The 14,630-nt window shown below is 45.8% G+C and overlaps 1 protein-coding gene across 1 annotated transcript; it reads left to right on the top strand.

Annotated features, from left to right (window-relative positions):
- Positions 1-1,226: 1,226 nt before the first annotated feature.
- TBC1D2 (TBC1 domain family, member 2) lies at positions 1,227-14,292 on the top strand (the record flags this gene model as incomplete). The annotated part of the gene is made up of 10 exons (XM_009707582.1): positions 1,227-1,634; positions 2,292-2,424; positions 3,323-3,464; positions 5,605-5,741; positions 6,363-6,550; positions 7,687-8,073; positions 8,867-8,977; positions 10,605-10,792; positions 11,984-12,454; positions 14,172-14,292. Coding segments are annotated over exons 1-10 (2,286 nt in total), but the record flags the coding sequence as incomplete, so codon positions are not given.
- Between the last annotated feature and the right edge of the window lie 338 nt (positions 14,293-14,630).

Below are 14,630 nucleotides of genomic sequence, written 5' to 3'. Positions count from 1 at the left end.
TTGGGCAATATCTCTGTGTGCTCCACTGTTTTAATCTCCATTCAACTGTTGTCACACAGCTGGCTGTTGTGTTCAGTAGTTTTGTGTCTGCTGTTGGATTCCCACTAACTTAATAGTGTAACAATCTGTTTGCTTACATACTTGTTTCAGATATGTTAGTATCTGAAGTATTTTAATTTATTGATCTTAAATCATGTTTTTACTTAAGAAAAAATGCAAAAAATTATTTGTGAGTATTTTTCTGGAGTGTTGTTAGCTTTTTTTATACAAGGGCCATGGATGTCTGCAGCTCTGAGCAAAAAAATCACACCAGCTGTATGGTTAAGCACTTCAAAAAGTGCCCAGAAACGTGACAGAATTGCCATCCTTGCATATGATCAAAATTCATCTGAATGTGGACCTGAATAGCTGGCTTCGAAGTCAGCCCCATCTCTCAGATCTCCACAGATCATTTCCAGCCTTATTTTTCCATTTTTCTCTTGCACATTGCATTCCTATTGGGAACCTAGCAGGTTACTTCGGTCACCGAGCAACCAAGTCTCTTTTGCAAGGATCACAGTTACTTTCTCTCGTGCGTAGTCCACCACGTGAGGTCTACTGGATGGAGACCTAACACATGCAGGCTTTTTAAGAGCAATCCTCAACTGACGCAAATGATTTATGGGGATGCCGTATAAGGCTGGATTTTTCTCCAGAGACCATGGTTTAAAATATTAGCTGAACATTCAGTGGAAATACCAGGATATACTTACCTGAAATCCTTTGACCTGAGTATGTGCCTCCCCGGCCCTGAGCTTGTTATCTTGCCATATTTTCTGCAACTGTTACTTAATATTGTTGTCTGTGGCTTCAAATGCCCTGATTATTGCTATTGATTTGGTATGCCCACAGACTGTACTTATTTTTCACTCGAGAGGTTGTGGTACTACTTCTTGACTTCTAGTCCAGGCTAATTCAGGAATGGAAAAAGGAGAAAAGAGATACATAGATGTCATCTGATATGAGGAAGGCAGGGAGCAATGACCAAAAGTAGAAGTCAGAGACCTTGGCTGGGGAGTTTGAAAGCTAGGCAATGTTTTTTGTCATATGCCAAACCTGAGCTTATTCCTCCTTTTTCATATGCTGCAGGTTCTGTAACAGTGATGGTATAGATGGGATCTGCTGTTACTTATTTACATAGAGAATTTCCTGTTTCAATCTGATTCCAAGTGTATTTCCTGAAAGAGATGAAAAAAGGACCCGAAAGCGGAGCTTGTCCCCTTGCGACTTCAGGCAATTTAGTGGAGTCAAATCCAGACAATAACAGAAGCAGTGGAGCTTCAGTGAAAGAGAAAGACATGCTTTCCTCTTCTGGAGAACTGGAAAACATACAGCTGAAACCCAGCAGGGAAACATCTAGGAAAAAACTCTGTGGCTATTTAAATAAGCTGGGCATCAAGGGGCCAATCAAGACCTGGAAGTCTCGCTGGTTCTTTTATGATGAAAACAAATGTCATTTACTCTACTACAGAACTGCACAGGACGTCAACCCTTTGGGGTCTATTGATCTCTCCAGTGCCAGCTTTGACTGCAAGGTGGAAAATGGGGAAGGGGTTTTTGAGATCAGAACACCAAACAGAGTTTTTACTTTGAAGGTAAGGAGCAGTACCTTCTTGTGGGGGCTGTTATGAAACATAGCCAATCAGGACAGACACACTTCTGCCAAGATACCTCTTGGCTTGAGTTTCACTGTAGTCCTCCCAGTCTGGATTGTTCCCATTTGTACTTAAATTTCTTGCATTGTTTGGCAAGGCTGGGACTCCATTACCTGTGAGATGGTTGTTGTTTAACAGAATAGAAGTAAAAGTTGAACTGGGTGCTGAATTAAAATCATTGAGGAGTCCTGCAGTTCACATGTAATTTGCTGAACAGTAGTGAGCTCCCCTGTCTGAAATGGTTGCTCCAGCAGGGACGTTTGCTAGGTTTTTATCTCTGTGAAAATAGCTATTAGGAAGCTCTGTGGGTGATTCCTGGCTAAAGTAATCGTGACATTTCTGCTTAGCCTTGGACCATAGTAAACAAAAAAAAAACATTTAAAATTAGGTCAGTGGTCCACTGAAGTTCTGTTACTAAGGCCATACTGAAGATTTACTCTGTCCTCCCAAATCAGTGTTAGGACCAGAGAATATAGCATAGGCTTGGCACAGCTGGCCTTTATTTCTGCTGACTTGCACAGCAATGTGGTGGTCAGCCCTTCAGGATGTGTCTCATGGTGATGAGATTACTCCCCTTCCTGTTTTGTGTTATGTTAGGCAATCAGCAAACAGGCAATGCTGTACTGGCTGCAGCAGCTCCAAATGAGACGTTGGGAATTTTGCAACGCTGAGAGCAGATTTCCTATGGACAGCCCCCAGCTTGTGAATGAAACTCTGGCTGGCAGAACAAGTACGTATTGCATATGTCAGCCTTTCTTTTGCTTTCAGCCCCCCAGTGATGAATACTGCTCCTCATCTGTAAGTAGGCCGAGGTTTTGGCCTGGTTTCTAAATGCAGGTGCCAACTGTAAATGCTTGGTCGATGTTTGGAACTTCTGGCCTTATTATGGCTGAATGTGAATAGGCTGTCTCCTAATCCACTGTATGTGGTTGGAGATGCTCAAGTATCTTATGATCAAGAATTCCCACTTGATTTTCCTCATGCATGTGAAGTGTGCACATTCAGTATATCCCCTTCCTCTTGTGAGGCCTGTGAAATTTACAGCAAACAAGTTTTTTTCCAGCACTGATGGGATGAAGATAGGTATTCTAGCAGTGGATCCACAGGCTGGTGGATCAGGGGAGGATGCAAGCAGTGTGCCCACCTGTTTGGTTATGACTAGATGCGCATTTTGTTTGAAACAAATAACCCTCTTCCTAGTAAGTATCTGCTCTAAAAGGTTCTGGACCTTGGCATTTTGCTACAGCAGGCAATAATTTGCTGTTGTCTGCACATTAAAACTATCAAACACTGTTTGGGATGGGGGAAAAGAACAGCAACAGCTCCCTTCTTTATTCCTTTAGGCAGTTAAAGTTTTATGATTAGGGTTAGTCATTCTCATATACAAATGGTTGAAGTCACTTGGCTGTCCTTCAATAGATGACTCTGTTTGTACATGGAACCTTCTGTAATTCGACCTAAAACTAAGGAAACAATGCTCTGCTGCCCTTCTTCCACCTGGCCAGTTGAACACAGGAATGTATAACTGCAGTAAAATGTTGTGGCTCTGAAGTTACCTGAAGGAGCCAAAGTCCAATGGAATTCTGTCTTGCTTGCTTGCTTCCATGTCCTGGTTTGTTTTTACACAGATGTTGCTGACAATGAAGACTTTCTGCCTTTGGTGAAAACACCAACAGAAGCAGTGGGTTTAAAGGCAGCATCTTTGCCTGCACCCCAAACGTCTACTGCTTTGCAGAACATCTCCCTTAAGCACCCCTGGACAGAGATACAGTAAGTGCATGAGGATGGCTGCAGTGCAGTTGACACACTGGCCTGCCACTTTGTGCCTTCCTTGACTGTCATGTATTCTGTGAAATGGTACTCTTACCTAGGTGGGAGAACCATGAAGCAGCTTTTTGAAGGATATTCTAGGCAAAAGTATACTTCCTGCCAGAAGGCCTTTCACATGCCCCTGTTCCAATGCATTTCACACCATCTAGCTCTCTTAGCAAAGACCCTAGTGGCAGACCTAGGGCTTGGTTAAGCTTTCCTCAGTGTAGGTAGTGATTTGCGTGCCTACTGTGATGCATCTGCACATCGCTCCTGGAAGAGCACACAAGCAGGTTGAGCTGTACCCTGTAGGCTAGTGCTAGAAGCCCGTTAGCACTTCCCAGTGGTTTCAGAGGACCATGAATGTTGTGCACTCTCTAAAGCAGGAACTCCAGGCAAAACACGCTTGAGCCTGTAGTAGGGCCCTACACTGCCCAGCTTGCTACTCTGCTGAATGTCAAGTATGTGAATATTCCCACTGCATACAATGATGCTGCTGTCTGCAGTTGCAATGTGTAGCTCCGTCAGGGCTACAAGTTACAGCCTTGGGTAGTTACAGTTGCACAGAGACAACCCCTATAAATATCTCCTTAAGTGTGTCCTAGTCAGTTACTTACTTACAACCAAAAATGTGTAAGTGGCCACAGGTGTGGTAGGTAACCTGGCATCTGCCAAGTGTTTTTGGTGGGGGGATTGGCTATAGTTTTTTTACCACCACTACTGTGGCTACAATATGATACTGATAGGAAGAAAGATGCCCCACGGGGCCAAAGAGGATCATAATCAGCTGTACTGTTTTGCAGGCTATGCATTCTGTCCTCCTCACTTTGATTAAAAGTAATATGATCATATCTCCTCCCCCCTCCCCAGCCTTGCTTTTGCTAGCTTGAGTAACAATAGCCTCTTTTCAACTTCAAATTGTATTGCTCCCCTGGTTCTTTGAACATTTCTTCAGGCTCTAACACTGTCAGGCTGGATCTTCATGAGTGTAGCATGTCTGATTTTAGCCAAGTTCACCAGATCCCTGAGCTGCTGCTGTCCCAGAGGAAAAAGAAAAGTGAGCATGAAGTGGAGAAAAGTAGGAAAGTTGCATTGGACGAGTATCAACTGCAGACTGCAGGGAATGAAAGTCTGCTGGCCTTATGTGCCAGTATGTTCTCTGAGACAGAAATGTCTGCTCTTTTGCTGTGAAACCTTACAGTAGGAAGGCAAAAGGAGTACAATATCTAAATGCCAACTTCATGTACAGTTAGGAAGTAGCTGACACTGAGTCTTTTGTAGACCTCAAAACAAAGGGTTTGTTTTGTTTTAGCTCATGGAAAACACAGAAGGAGCAAGGAAAAGGACCATATAGGGATAGACAACTGTCTCACTTTCTTGTATAGGTTTTACAGAAAATATGTGTACATTTGTGGTTCTACCTGATGCTGTAAAGTCATCTCTTAGTGCTTCTGGCAATATCAGGTAGCAGCAGCTGTAACAAACTGAATCTGGGTCTGATGGCAGTTTTGTTCCTGGATCTCTTTACTGCATCAAAGTCTATTGAGTTTGTTGTGGCAAGGTTATTAAATGTGGTTCAGAGCACAAGACCTGTCTCTGGCTGCTTCAAATGTGATTATTGTGGTGGTTTTGGCTGTGCTCTAGGTACTTTGGGGTTTCTGCAGTGAGCTAAGGGAAGGGATGGAGGGAGGAAGAGAAAGACAGAGGGAAGCAGGAGGAGAGGAAGGGAGAGAGGGAGGGAAGGAAGGAAGGGAGGGAGAAAAGATGTGTTGGTCTGCTGTTACCTTTGATCCCTCTGTCAAACCTGATGTGTTTATGCATAGGGCTCCAGCACATGGGAAAAGATCTCCAGCTAATTTACATTGCTGTACTGGTACTGATTTTGTGGCACCTTCCTGATTTACATGACTTACAACCTTGCTCCTCTCAGATCTACCAGTGCCATGAAGAGTTAATGTTCTCAGTGCACGAAGGAGATAGATTTTGGGAGGAGGGGTGGGATATGAGGAAACTAAGGCATTGAATAGTTTGAATATGCACTGACTGTAGTGATCATGACTTCTCCTGTTCACTAGCCTGTCTTGATCTCTTCTTGTTTCAGAAACACTGTCTACAATATCTGTGGCTCCAAGCAGCTCTGGGGGAACAATGGGAATGTCTTTAGCTTCAGTGAATTCCATGATCATCCTGAGAACCTGGATGAGGAGCAAGAGGCAGAAGTGGAGGCAGGGTGTGCAGGTGCTTGTTACTGAGCTGTGTGAGCTGGTCTGATTATGATGCCTTCTAGCAGGGAATCAGACTTACCAGGAAAGAGAGGGAGAGGGTGGCAAGTTGTCATGGGACATGAAAACTCTATCACATTGTTTCATGTCCCTTCCTGTGTTGTTGGCACAAGACTGACTCTTTTTGCTCTGCTTCAGGCTGCGTCTGTCTATCTCCTACCTCTGGAACCTTCTGCAGAGGCAAAAATACCATCCATGGTGCCAGCCCATACTGGTATTTCCTTGAGGTAGAAGTTAAATTGCTGCATAGTCACAGGCTAAGCTCAGCACCTCCACTTGCAGGCTTGGAGAGTTTCCTCTCCGTAGCGGTGACTTGCATTTGCTGTGTGCAAGATAGGTGAGCAGGGTGCAAGGTAGGTTAACAGGTACCATAAAACATCATGGCTTTGTTTATTCTGGGGGTACCTTTGGTGAACCCTACTGTCTGTGCTTCAACCCTATGGATCCCAGGAGATCAATTTTCCTTGTCCAGTGTGTTAGTCTTCTCTGCTGAGCTGTTATATGCCCCCCCATAGCAAGAATCAGGAGTCCATAGTAGCAATCCAATTCTGTGTAAATTGACCCTATTTCCCTTCAGTTAAGGAGGAGACCCCAGAGGACGGGAGGATGGAGCCCAGGCTGAAGTGGGTTAGGAAAGCCAGGTGGATGAACAGTGGCTTCCCAGGCTTGCCTGAAGAACTGTCCAGGGAGAGGAACCCAATGGATAAAGTGAGTGTCCTTCAGCAACAGATCCTGACACTCACAGAGGAAGTCAAGTCACAGAAGGTGAGTGTGGCAAAAAGTCTGCTGCTTTTAAGAGCAAGGCCCTGAGGCTAGTCACAGGGACAACCTTATACCTCGGTGTTAGGCTAAGAAGTGCTTAGCAGACACTCACTGGGGACTAGTTGAAGCTCCTGGTGTTACCCCTTTGTATGTGCCTGATTGTGCCCAGTACAAGGGAGAATGGGCTGTCCTTCAGCCATTGCTAGGAAGTGCAGCTAGCAGATGGGCTGGAAAAAGAAGCTAAACCAGATCTAAGTGCGCTCAGCAGTGTCTTGCTTGTGCATCTCTGTTGCTCAGTGAATGCACTAAGTACAGTCCTGAATAGGTACCATGACACTGGCAGGAACTGACAGGTTGAGTCATGCTATTAACAACAGGTCATTCTTTTTGAACAATGATCCACCATTAAGAGGTGATTTGACTGTAGAAGTCGGCACATGGATCACTGCAAGGGCTGTGTCTCTTGAATGATACAGTTATTCACAAGCACAGAACAATGCCAGGCTCTCCACTAATGGTACTGGTAGCTCTTCCAGCAGAAAAGGCAGGAGAGCCAGATCCAGTGGTGGGCAATCAGTTGCATCCTTCATTTACTTCCTTAAATAGCTGACATGGCAGAGCATGAATCAACAACATGTTGCTGGGGCAAGCTTTTATACCTTCAGGTGGGATGGAGTGAGGGAGGACTCTGGCAGAGGGAAGATTGCAATGGATACAGCAGTTTCCTTCTGGTAGTGCGTAGATGAAGACTGCATTATTTCCCTTCCTCCCATTTTACCACACTGCTGACCAGATGTCCAGCTTCTCTGGTCTGCTCAGCCTCCTGAGAATGATGACTGCAGGAAAGCCAGAATTCAGGCAGCGTGAGCAGGAGCTTGTCTGTTAGCAATCCATCTAAAGTCAAGTCATCTGTGGTCTGCTGCGGAGACCTTTCAGGCCCAGCTCTGTGAGCAGAGCTTCTCTACTGGGGAGGCACTGTGATTCCAAGATACTGCATTCAGTTTTGCTTCTGAAAGGAGTCAGTTTCAAGATCCTGAGGACCTTTCACTGTTCAGTCATTACTGGTTGGGTCTGTGCTGTCCATGCTGCCATTGTCCTGGGCAGCACTGTGATGTGATGGCTTTGCGTTCCCTTTCCAGGAGCTGGTTAAACTTCTCCACAAAGCTCTGGAGGCAGCCCAGCAGGAGAAGCGAGTATCTAGCATGTATCTCACTGCAGCAGAAGATAAGGACAGGCTCGAGCTGGTGCGCCACAAAGTGAGACAAATTGCAGATCTCACCAGTCGACTGGAAGCTCTTGAGCAACAAAAGAAGGAACTGGAGCAGATACTGACTCTGAGAGACAGCCACATCCAGGAACTCAAGGAGCATGTGCAGCTTCTGATGGAGAAGAACCATGCCAAACAGCAAGTCATCATGGCCTTGACGGAGCAGATGGCCCGAGAACTCTCTGACCCCCTGCAAGAAGACAACACTATCACTGCAGAGACGTTGTATAAGCAGCAGGAGGAGATTGAGCACCTGAAGGTGTGTGAGATGGGACAGGTCATTTGGGCAGCTTCCATTTCTGTGCCCTCTGGTTCTGTGGGAGGCTGTTCCTTTTGGGAAGCAGAGAATATACTTCTGCTAGTTGCTCTGTCTGTCCCCAAATCAGAAGCAGGCTGGAAGAGGCTCACCTGATACCAATAGGGTGCTCAAAAGCATCTGAGTCTGTTTCAGCTTCAGCTCAGAGCCTGTTTTGTTTGACTTGATGTCACCATCTAGTGCCTGCATCTTTCTTTGCTCTTTTTTTGTTTCACAGCTGCAGTCTCACTTGCTGCCTTCATGTTTCAGAATACATCCTGATTCTTTCAAATCCAGCCTGTTGTTTGTCACTATATACACAGTTATAATGACCAGTTAGCATGCAGTGGAGAATTGCCAAAAGAGCCACTTACTGCATTGTGGGAGAGTGTTTGGTTTTGCTGCCAGCCATGGGGCTGAGGTTTGTTTAAGTTTTTTAAAAAATAGAACAAACCACATATATCCGTCCTTTTACTTAGGTGCTTCTGTAGCTTTATATCACCCGGATGTCTCTCTGTTTTCTAAGCATGTACATGCAGTGCACTTAGCATGTTGAAGTGTCTTGTCTACACATGGCACTCCTATTGTGCCTTGATTTCCTTTGTAGGCAATATTTGTCCTGGGGAGTCCTGTCTTCTCCCTACAACACAAAATCGTTGAGATATTTTTTGTCCTTAACACAATCTACACCTGAGGTCCCTGAACTGGGAGGGGGTTCCAAGAACTCTCCTTGTGTGACTGTTTTACTTTGTGGCAGGATGATATTGATGCATACAAAACCCAGAACCAATTTCTCAACTCGGAGATCCACCAGGTTACTCGACTCTGGACAAGTGTTGCTGAAAATGAAAAAGCCCTTCTAATGAAGGTAAGGCAAAATGGCTTTTCTTCCTTGATGAGAGATGTTACTGATTTCTTTCTGAAGTCGGCACTGTAATGGATTTTGGTCCAAAACCCACCAGAGTAAGCTTTCTTCCCAATGTGTTTTTTTAGTGTGACCTTTTTTTCTGCCTTTTGTTGTTCTCAAATTAGACACGATCATTTTCATTCATCAATAAAAATAAAATACCTGGAAAGCTCAATCTTGAGGATGCTGAAACTTAACACAGATTTTTGGATTTTGGCTATGCTTTTGTATACAAATAAAAAAGTAACACTGTGTAGGGTTTTCCTGAGAGCTAGCAGACTGACTGAGCCCTGATTCCATCTTGTCTTGATTTCTCAATGAGGCTTGGCACTGCTAGGTGGCAACATGCTCAGGTCTTGCAGCTAGATCAGAGCTCTTATGTTTTCTTAACCTCTTTTTTTATTTCTAACCTTGTAAGTGTGCGTAACCTGGTTACTCTCAGGCTTGACTAATCCTATCTTCTCGTTCTGAATCAATTCCACAGGCTGGTGGTGTGTGCTGGCATTTGTTCTGTGGGTTTTCCTTGGGTTTTACTTCTCTGGGTTTTAAGGTGTGTTTCCACAGTCTTGGATTCTGGAACAGGACAAAAAGCTGCTTCTGAAGTGTTATTGCCATTCTTACATCTGTTTCCTCCCTAGTCATTTGAAACCCTGCCTACCTCCTAACTTACTGCCCTCTGATCCTGAAACTGCTGTAACCTTCAGAAACGAAGTAATCAGAGTAACATGCTCAATGTGAGGGAAAATGCTGATTAAAGTGGTAGTACAACAGTATCCTGTGCTCCTTTCTGTCCTCACTATATGCAGCCTAATCTTTCTGTGGTTTCTGTTTTGGTTTTGTTTTCAATTGCTGCTTCCTACTGGGTGGAAGTCTTCATTGAGCTTCTTGTGAGACATTGGGTGAGTCTTGTCACCTGTGTGGCCTCAATTCTGCACTTGTGGAGTGGGGATGATGGTCCTTATTCCATTTTTCTGCTTTGTGTGCCAAGGACTATGGTGGTGGCAGAGACTGTCCTGCTGTTTGAACTCAGTCGGGCTTCCTGTGCTTGAGAAATCTTGTGTACTAGTGCCATGGGACTGGGGTTGCTGAGGGGTGTGTGGTCACCTTGTCTGTGGTGCTACGGTGTATCCTGAAAATTATATGGTCATAGCTTAGTACCAGAAGTGGTGTGTTTTGTCAGGATACAGCTCAATGTCGGGTAGTGAACTTGTCTGAGGCGCAGGGAAAAAGACTGCAGAGAACTCAGCTGCAGTGGTGGCTCTTTGGTTGTGTCCTGAGCTGAGCTGGCTGGTATATGCCAACCACTGAAGCAATGCAGCAACTGAAGTAGGTGATGCTGTAGTAGGTCTCCCACTCAATAAGCAACTTCTGTTGTGTGCTAGCTACTGCAACTTGTTCTTGTTCATAGACCACGGTGATTCGTTCGTGACTGCAATTCCACTGACTCTAGAAAACTTCTGCATGTGTTTTCTGGGGCTTTGCGGTTCAGGAGTGTTCACTTTTTGTGCAGACCAGACTGGCAGAGAGCAGTGGCAACGCAGGAAGAACCATCAGTAAGCCAGCTCATTCCCTCTTGTTTCCCCATCAGTGTGCCTGCCTGCAAGCACGAAACTGCCAGATGGAGAGCAAATACCTGACAGTCCTGCGGAAGCTGCAAGAGACTGTGCCTGGCCTGCCCAGCTCCCATGCTGAGTTGGTGAGGAACCTCATCCAGGAAGCGCTCCAGTGGGATGTGAAGGAGGAAGCAGAAGAAGGTTTTAATCTGAACCCTGTAAGGTAAGAGGCAAGAGCTTGGGAGTGTTCACACCCTTGTAGGGGTCTGACCGTGGAGGGCAATGCGCAGGCAAGAAAGATCTGGGGACATTTCTATAGCAGGAACTTGGAGCCATGAGCTCGGAGTGGAGGCTGAGAAGGCTGGTTTAATTTGGTGGTGTGGAGACCACAAGTATCTGATAGCAGCGTATCAGTGTAGGAAGGGGAACCTAAAGACGGTACGGCTAAACTTTTCTTGGCAGTGGCAGACAGTATGGCAAGTGACAACAGCCATAGTGTGCTGAGATTCAAACACTGGACATGAGGATAAACTCCTTCTGTAGGAGATGAGACCACCTGGGAGGAGGGGGATCTCCATCCTTTGGAGTTTTCTATTCCCAGCCGTACAAAGCCACCATTGCCCTGTTCAAGTGCTGGGGACAATCCTGCAGTGAAGGGGTGCTGTACTGGAGACCTCCAGAAAGCCTTGCCACCAGTGCTGCTGAGGTCCTTGCATTTGTGTTTATGCTTTCCAGTTAGTGCATCAGTTCTGTAGCAGTTTCCATTTCATCTGATTGGTCAGACTCACAGGTCTTCCAGGTAGCTTTGAAGACGAGACCTCAAGGCCAGGCTTGGTCTCTCTGTCATGGATATAATGGTATCTTACAACTGTCCTAGCTTGTGGACTGATGATGCACAACCTCAACAAGCTATACTATCAGTGCTCCTGTTTTTTCCAATCAATAAGAGATTTGCTTTCTGTACAGGGAGACATCAGAAAGGACTGTGGATCTCTGTTCCTTGGTCTGATACCCTAAAGCCTTTGCAGTCCCTTCCTACAGAACTGTCTCTGCACTGGGATATGGTAGGGAGAAAGTACACAGGTTAAGCTAGCTACTCCCTTAGGGGCAGGGGAACAGGCAAGGTGAGAGAGGTCTGACGAGATTGCTATAGCTCAGAGCAAAGTTACACTTGTATCCGTGTGTGTATGCCATCGCTGCAGGCTGTAATTTGTCTTCAAGGCCCTGAGACAGTGGGCATGGCAGGCTCTCACATGCAGCTGCCAGAGAAGTGAAGGAGGAGTACCTGTGCCCTGGCATGGGTGACAGGAACCTGGCAGCAGGCCGTAGTTGACATGGCCCCAAGCAGTGAGTGGCCCTTGACGCAGATACCAGCGCTGTCCTTTGAACTAACTTCTGCCTTGTGTCCCTCCAGTGAGTATGATGAGTATGGGTTTATGACTGTACCTGACTATGAAGTTGAGGACTGGAAACTTCTGGCCAAAATCCAAGCCCTGGAGATAAAGTCCAACAACCTGCGGAGCCAGGAAGTAGTGGAGAAGCCCCTCCGCGACAGGTGGAACAGCGTTGGAGAGCTGAACCCCTCTGCAGAGCTAAAGAGCCTGATCCGAAGTGGCATTCCAGTGGAGCATCGGCAGCGAGTCTGGAGGTGGATTGTCAGCCAACACTGTAGCCATCTGCCTGAGCACTACCAGTGGCTGTTACGGCAGAGCAAGAGCACCGAGCACCCTGCCTGCCGGCAGATAGAGCTTGACCTGCACCGCACACTGACCAACAACAAACATTTTTCCTCTCCCACCTCCCAGCTCATCCCCAGGCTCCGGAGGGTGTTGCTGGCATTCTCCTGGCACAATCCTGCCATTGGATACTGCCAGGGACTGAACAGGTATGCTGCTTCTTCATGGGATAGCACTGAGAAGGTGTAGACATATACTCAAGGGTGTGATTCAAGCAACCCTAGCCTCCTACCTCTCCAGAGTTCTGTCCTGGCTCTAGGTATTTTCCTGCAGAATTCTGCGTTCAATGCCTTTTTTCACCTGATGTTATTGCTGGGATCAAGCAGGTAGCAGCATGCACTTGTTTGGCATCTCCGTAGTTACAGAATAGGAAGGAGCAGCTACAGGAGATAGAATGAGACAGTCCTAGAATAACAGCATGAAGCTGGGGCTGAATTTCCAAGTCTTAATGTGCTCAGCAGAGGAACACCCTGGTGATTCCTCGTTTTGCTGAGAAGGGTTGGAGAAAGTGTCGGGAAGTGTTGGAGATGAGGGAGTTGCAGGGAATGACATGAGGAGAGGCTGGGGAAACTGGGGTGGTTGTGTGGAGAAGAGAAGGTTCAGGGAATCTGAAAGCTTCTTTCACTTCCCAAAGCAAGCTGTCGGAAACATAAACCCAGACTTCTTAGAAGTGTGCCGCAAAACAGAAGAGGGACCAGGCACTAGCTATAAGAAAGGAATTTCTGATTGGTCCTTTTCATGTGAGGAAAGTCTGTGTAAGCTATTCCTGTTCTTTCAATGGTCTCCAGAAAGGTATTTTCCACTCTAGAGATCCCTTGATATTAGGTATCGTCTTTCCAGTCTGGCCAAAAGAGGATAAGTCAGAGCTGGAGGGGGTAAGGCCTGTAGAAGAATGTATGGGAAGGTCAGCTGTGTCACATAATATGGAGTATCTCTGAGTGAGCTCTTTCCTGTATTGAAATAGCCCAAATCATCACACTGCCAACTTCAGCAGATCTACAGAGCATCCCATTAGCTGGGGAGTCTGGCTTTGTCATACCAATTCCATATTTGATGCTTCCTGTTTGCTGTCAGAGTCACACAGGAAAGAAAATCACAGCCTCATGGTTCCTTCAGGCCCTTGTTTCAGCTGGGATAGAGTTGGTTTTCTGCTTAAGTAGCTGGTATGTTTTGGGTTTAGTGTGAGAATGATGTTGATAACACACTGATGTTTTAGTTGTTACTAAGTAACACTTAGTTACATACATAAGTGCTACTAAGTAGCTACTAAGTAGCACTTATATCCTACCTTGAGAACTTTTCAGTTTCCCGTGCTCTGCCGGCAAGGAGATGCACAAGGAACTGGGAGGGAGCACAGCCAGGACAGCTGACCTGAACTAGCCAGAGGGATATTCCATACCATAGAATGCCATACCCAGTATAGAAACTGGGGGGAGTTGACTGGGAGGGGCTGATCACTGCTCAGGGACAGACTGGGCATTGGTCAGTGGGTGGTGAGCAATAGTATTATGCATCACTTCTGTTTTGTTAGTTTTTTTATTTTGTTCTCTTACATTCCTTTTCATTACTATTATTTTTATAATATTATTGTTAGTATTATATTTTATTTTGCTTTAGTTATTAAACTGTTCTTACCTTAACCCATGAGTTTTACTTTTTTTTGATTCTCCTCCCCATCCCACTAAGGAGGGAGAGGAGTGAGCGAGCAGCTGCGTGGTGCTTAGTTGCTGTCTGGGGTTAAACCATGACAATTCAGAAACCTGCAGAACAGGTCACTTCCCTCTCTGACCAACTGCCCTGCTGCTGTGCTGGCCTCTGTCTCCTCCTGCACGATTGGGTTGCCTCACCATGTCTTGTCCATCACAGATTGGCAGCTGTTGCCCTCCTGGTCCTGGAAGATGAGGAAAGTGCTTTCTGGTGCCTAGTCCATATTGTGGAGAACCTAATGCCAGCTGACTACTACAGTAACACACTGATAACATCACAGGTGAGCTGGGCGTCCTCACATCTACTTGGACTCTGATACAGTGATTTACAGATAAGGTTTAAAAGCAAGCAATCAACTTGCAGTGTGTTTGATTTCTCACAGAGCAATGATACCATCCTGCAATCCCTTCTGTTGCAGAGATGTTGTAGACTTGAGAGTACAAAACTGTTACACACACAGGAGAAGCAAAATTGATGCCCAACCCTAGGAAGTTGGGCACTACTCCTGAGTAATCACCTGAAGGTCAGATTAATCAGAAGAAAGGTGCCCATTAATTGCACAATTACTTGTTTTAAGGAGGGCCTAGTAGAGGTGAAGCAGCAACTCTGACATGCGTA

Source organism: Cariama cristata, unplaced genomic scaffold (assembly GCF_000690535.1).
Source record: "Cariama cristata isolate BGI_N322 unplaced genomic scaffold, ASM69053v1 scaffold19729, whole genome shotgun sequence".
Taxonomy (NCBI): domain Eukaryota; kingdom Metazoa; phylum Chordata; class Aves; order Cariamiformes; family Cariamidae; genus Cariama; species Cariama cristata.
Note: the sequence above shows the minus strand (reverse complement) of the source record. Positions and strands in the feature narration are given on the sequence as shown.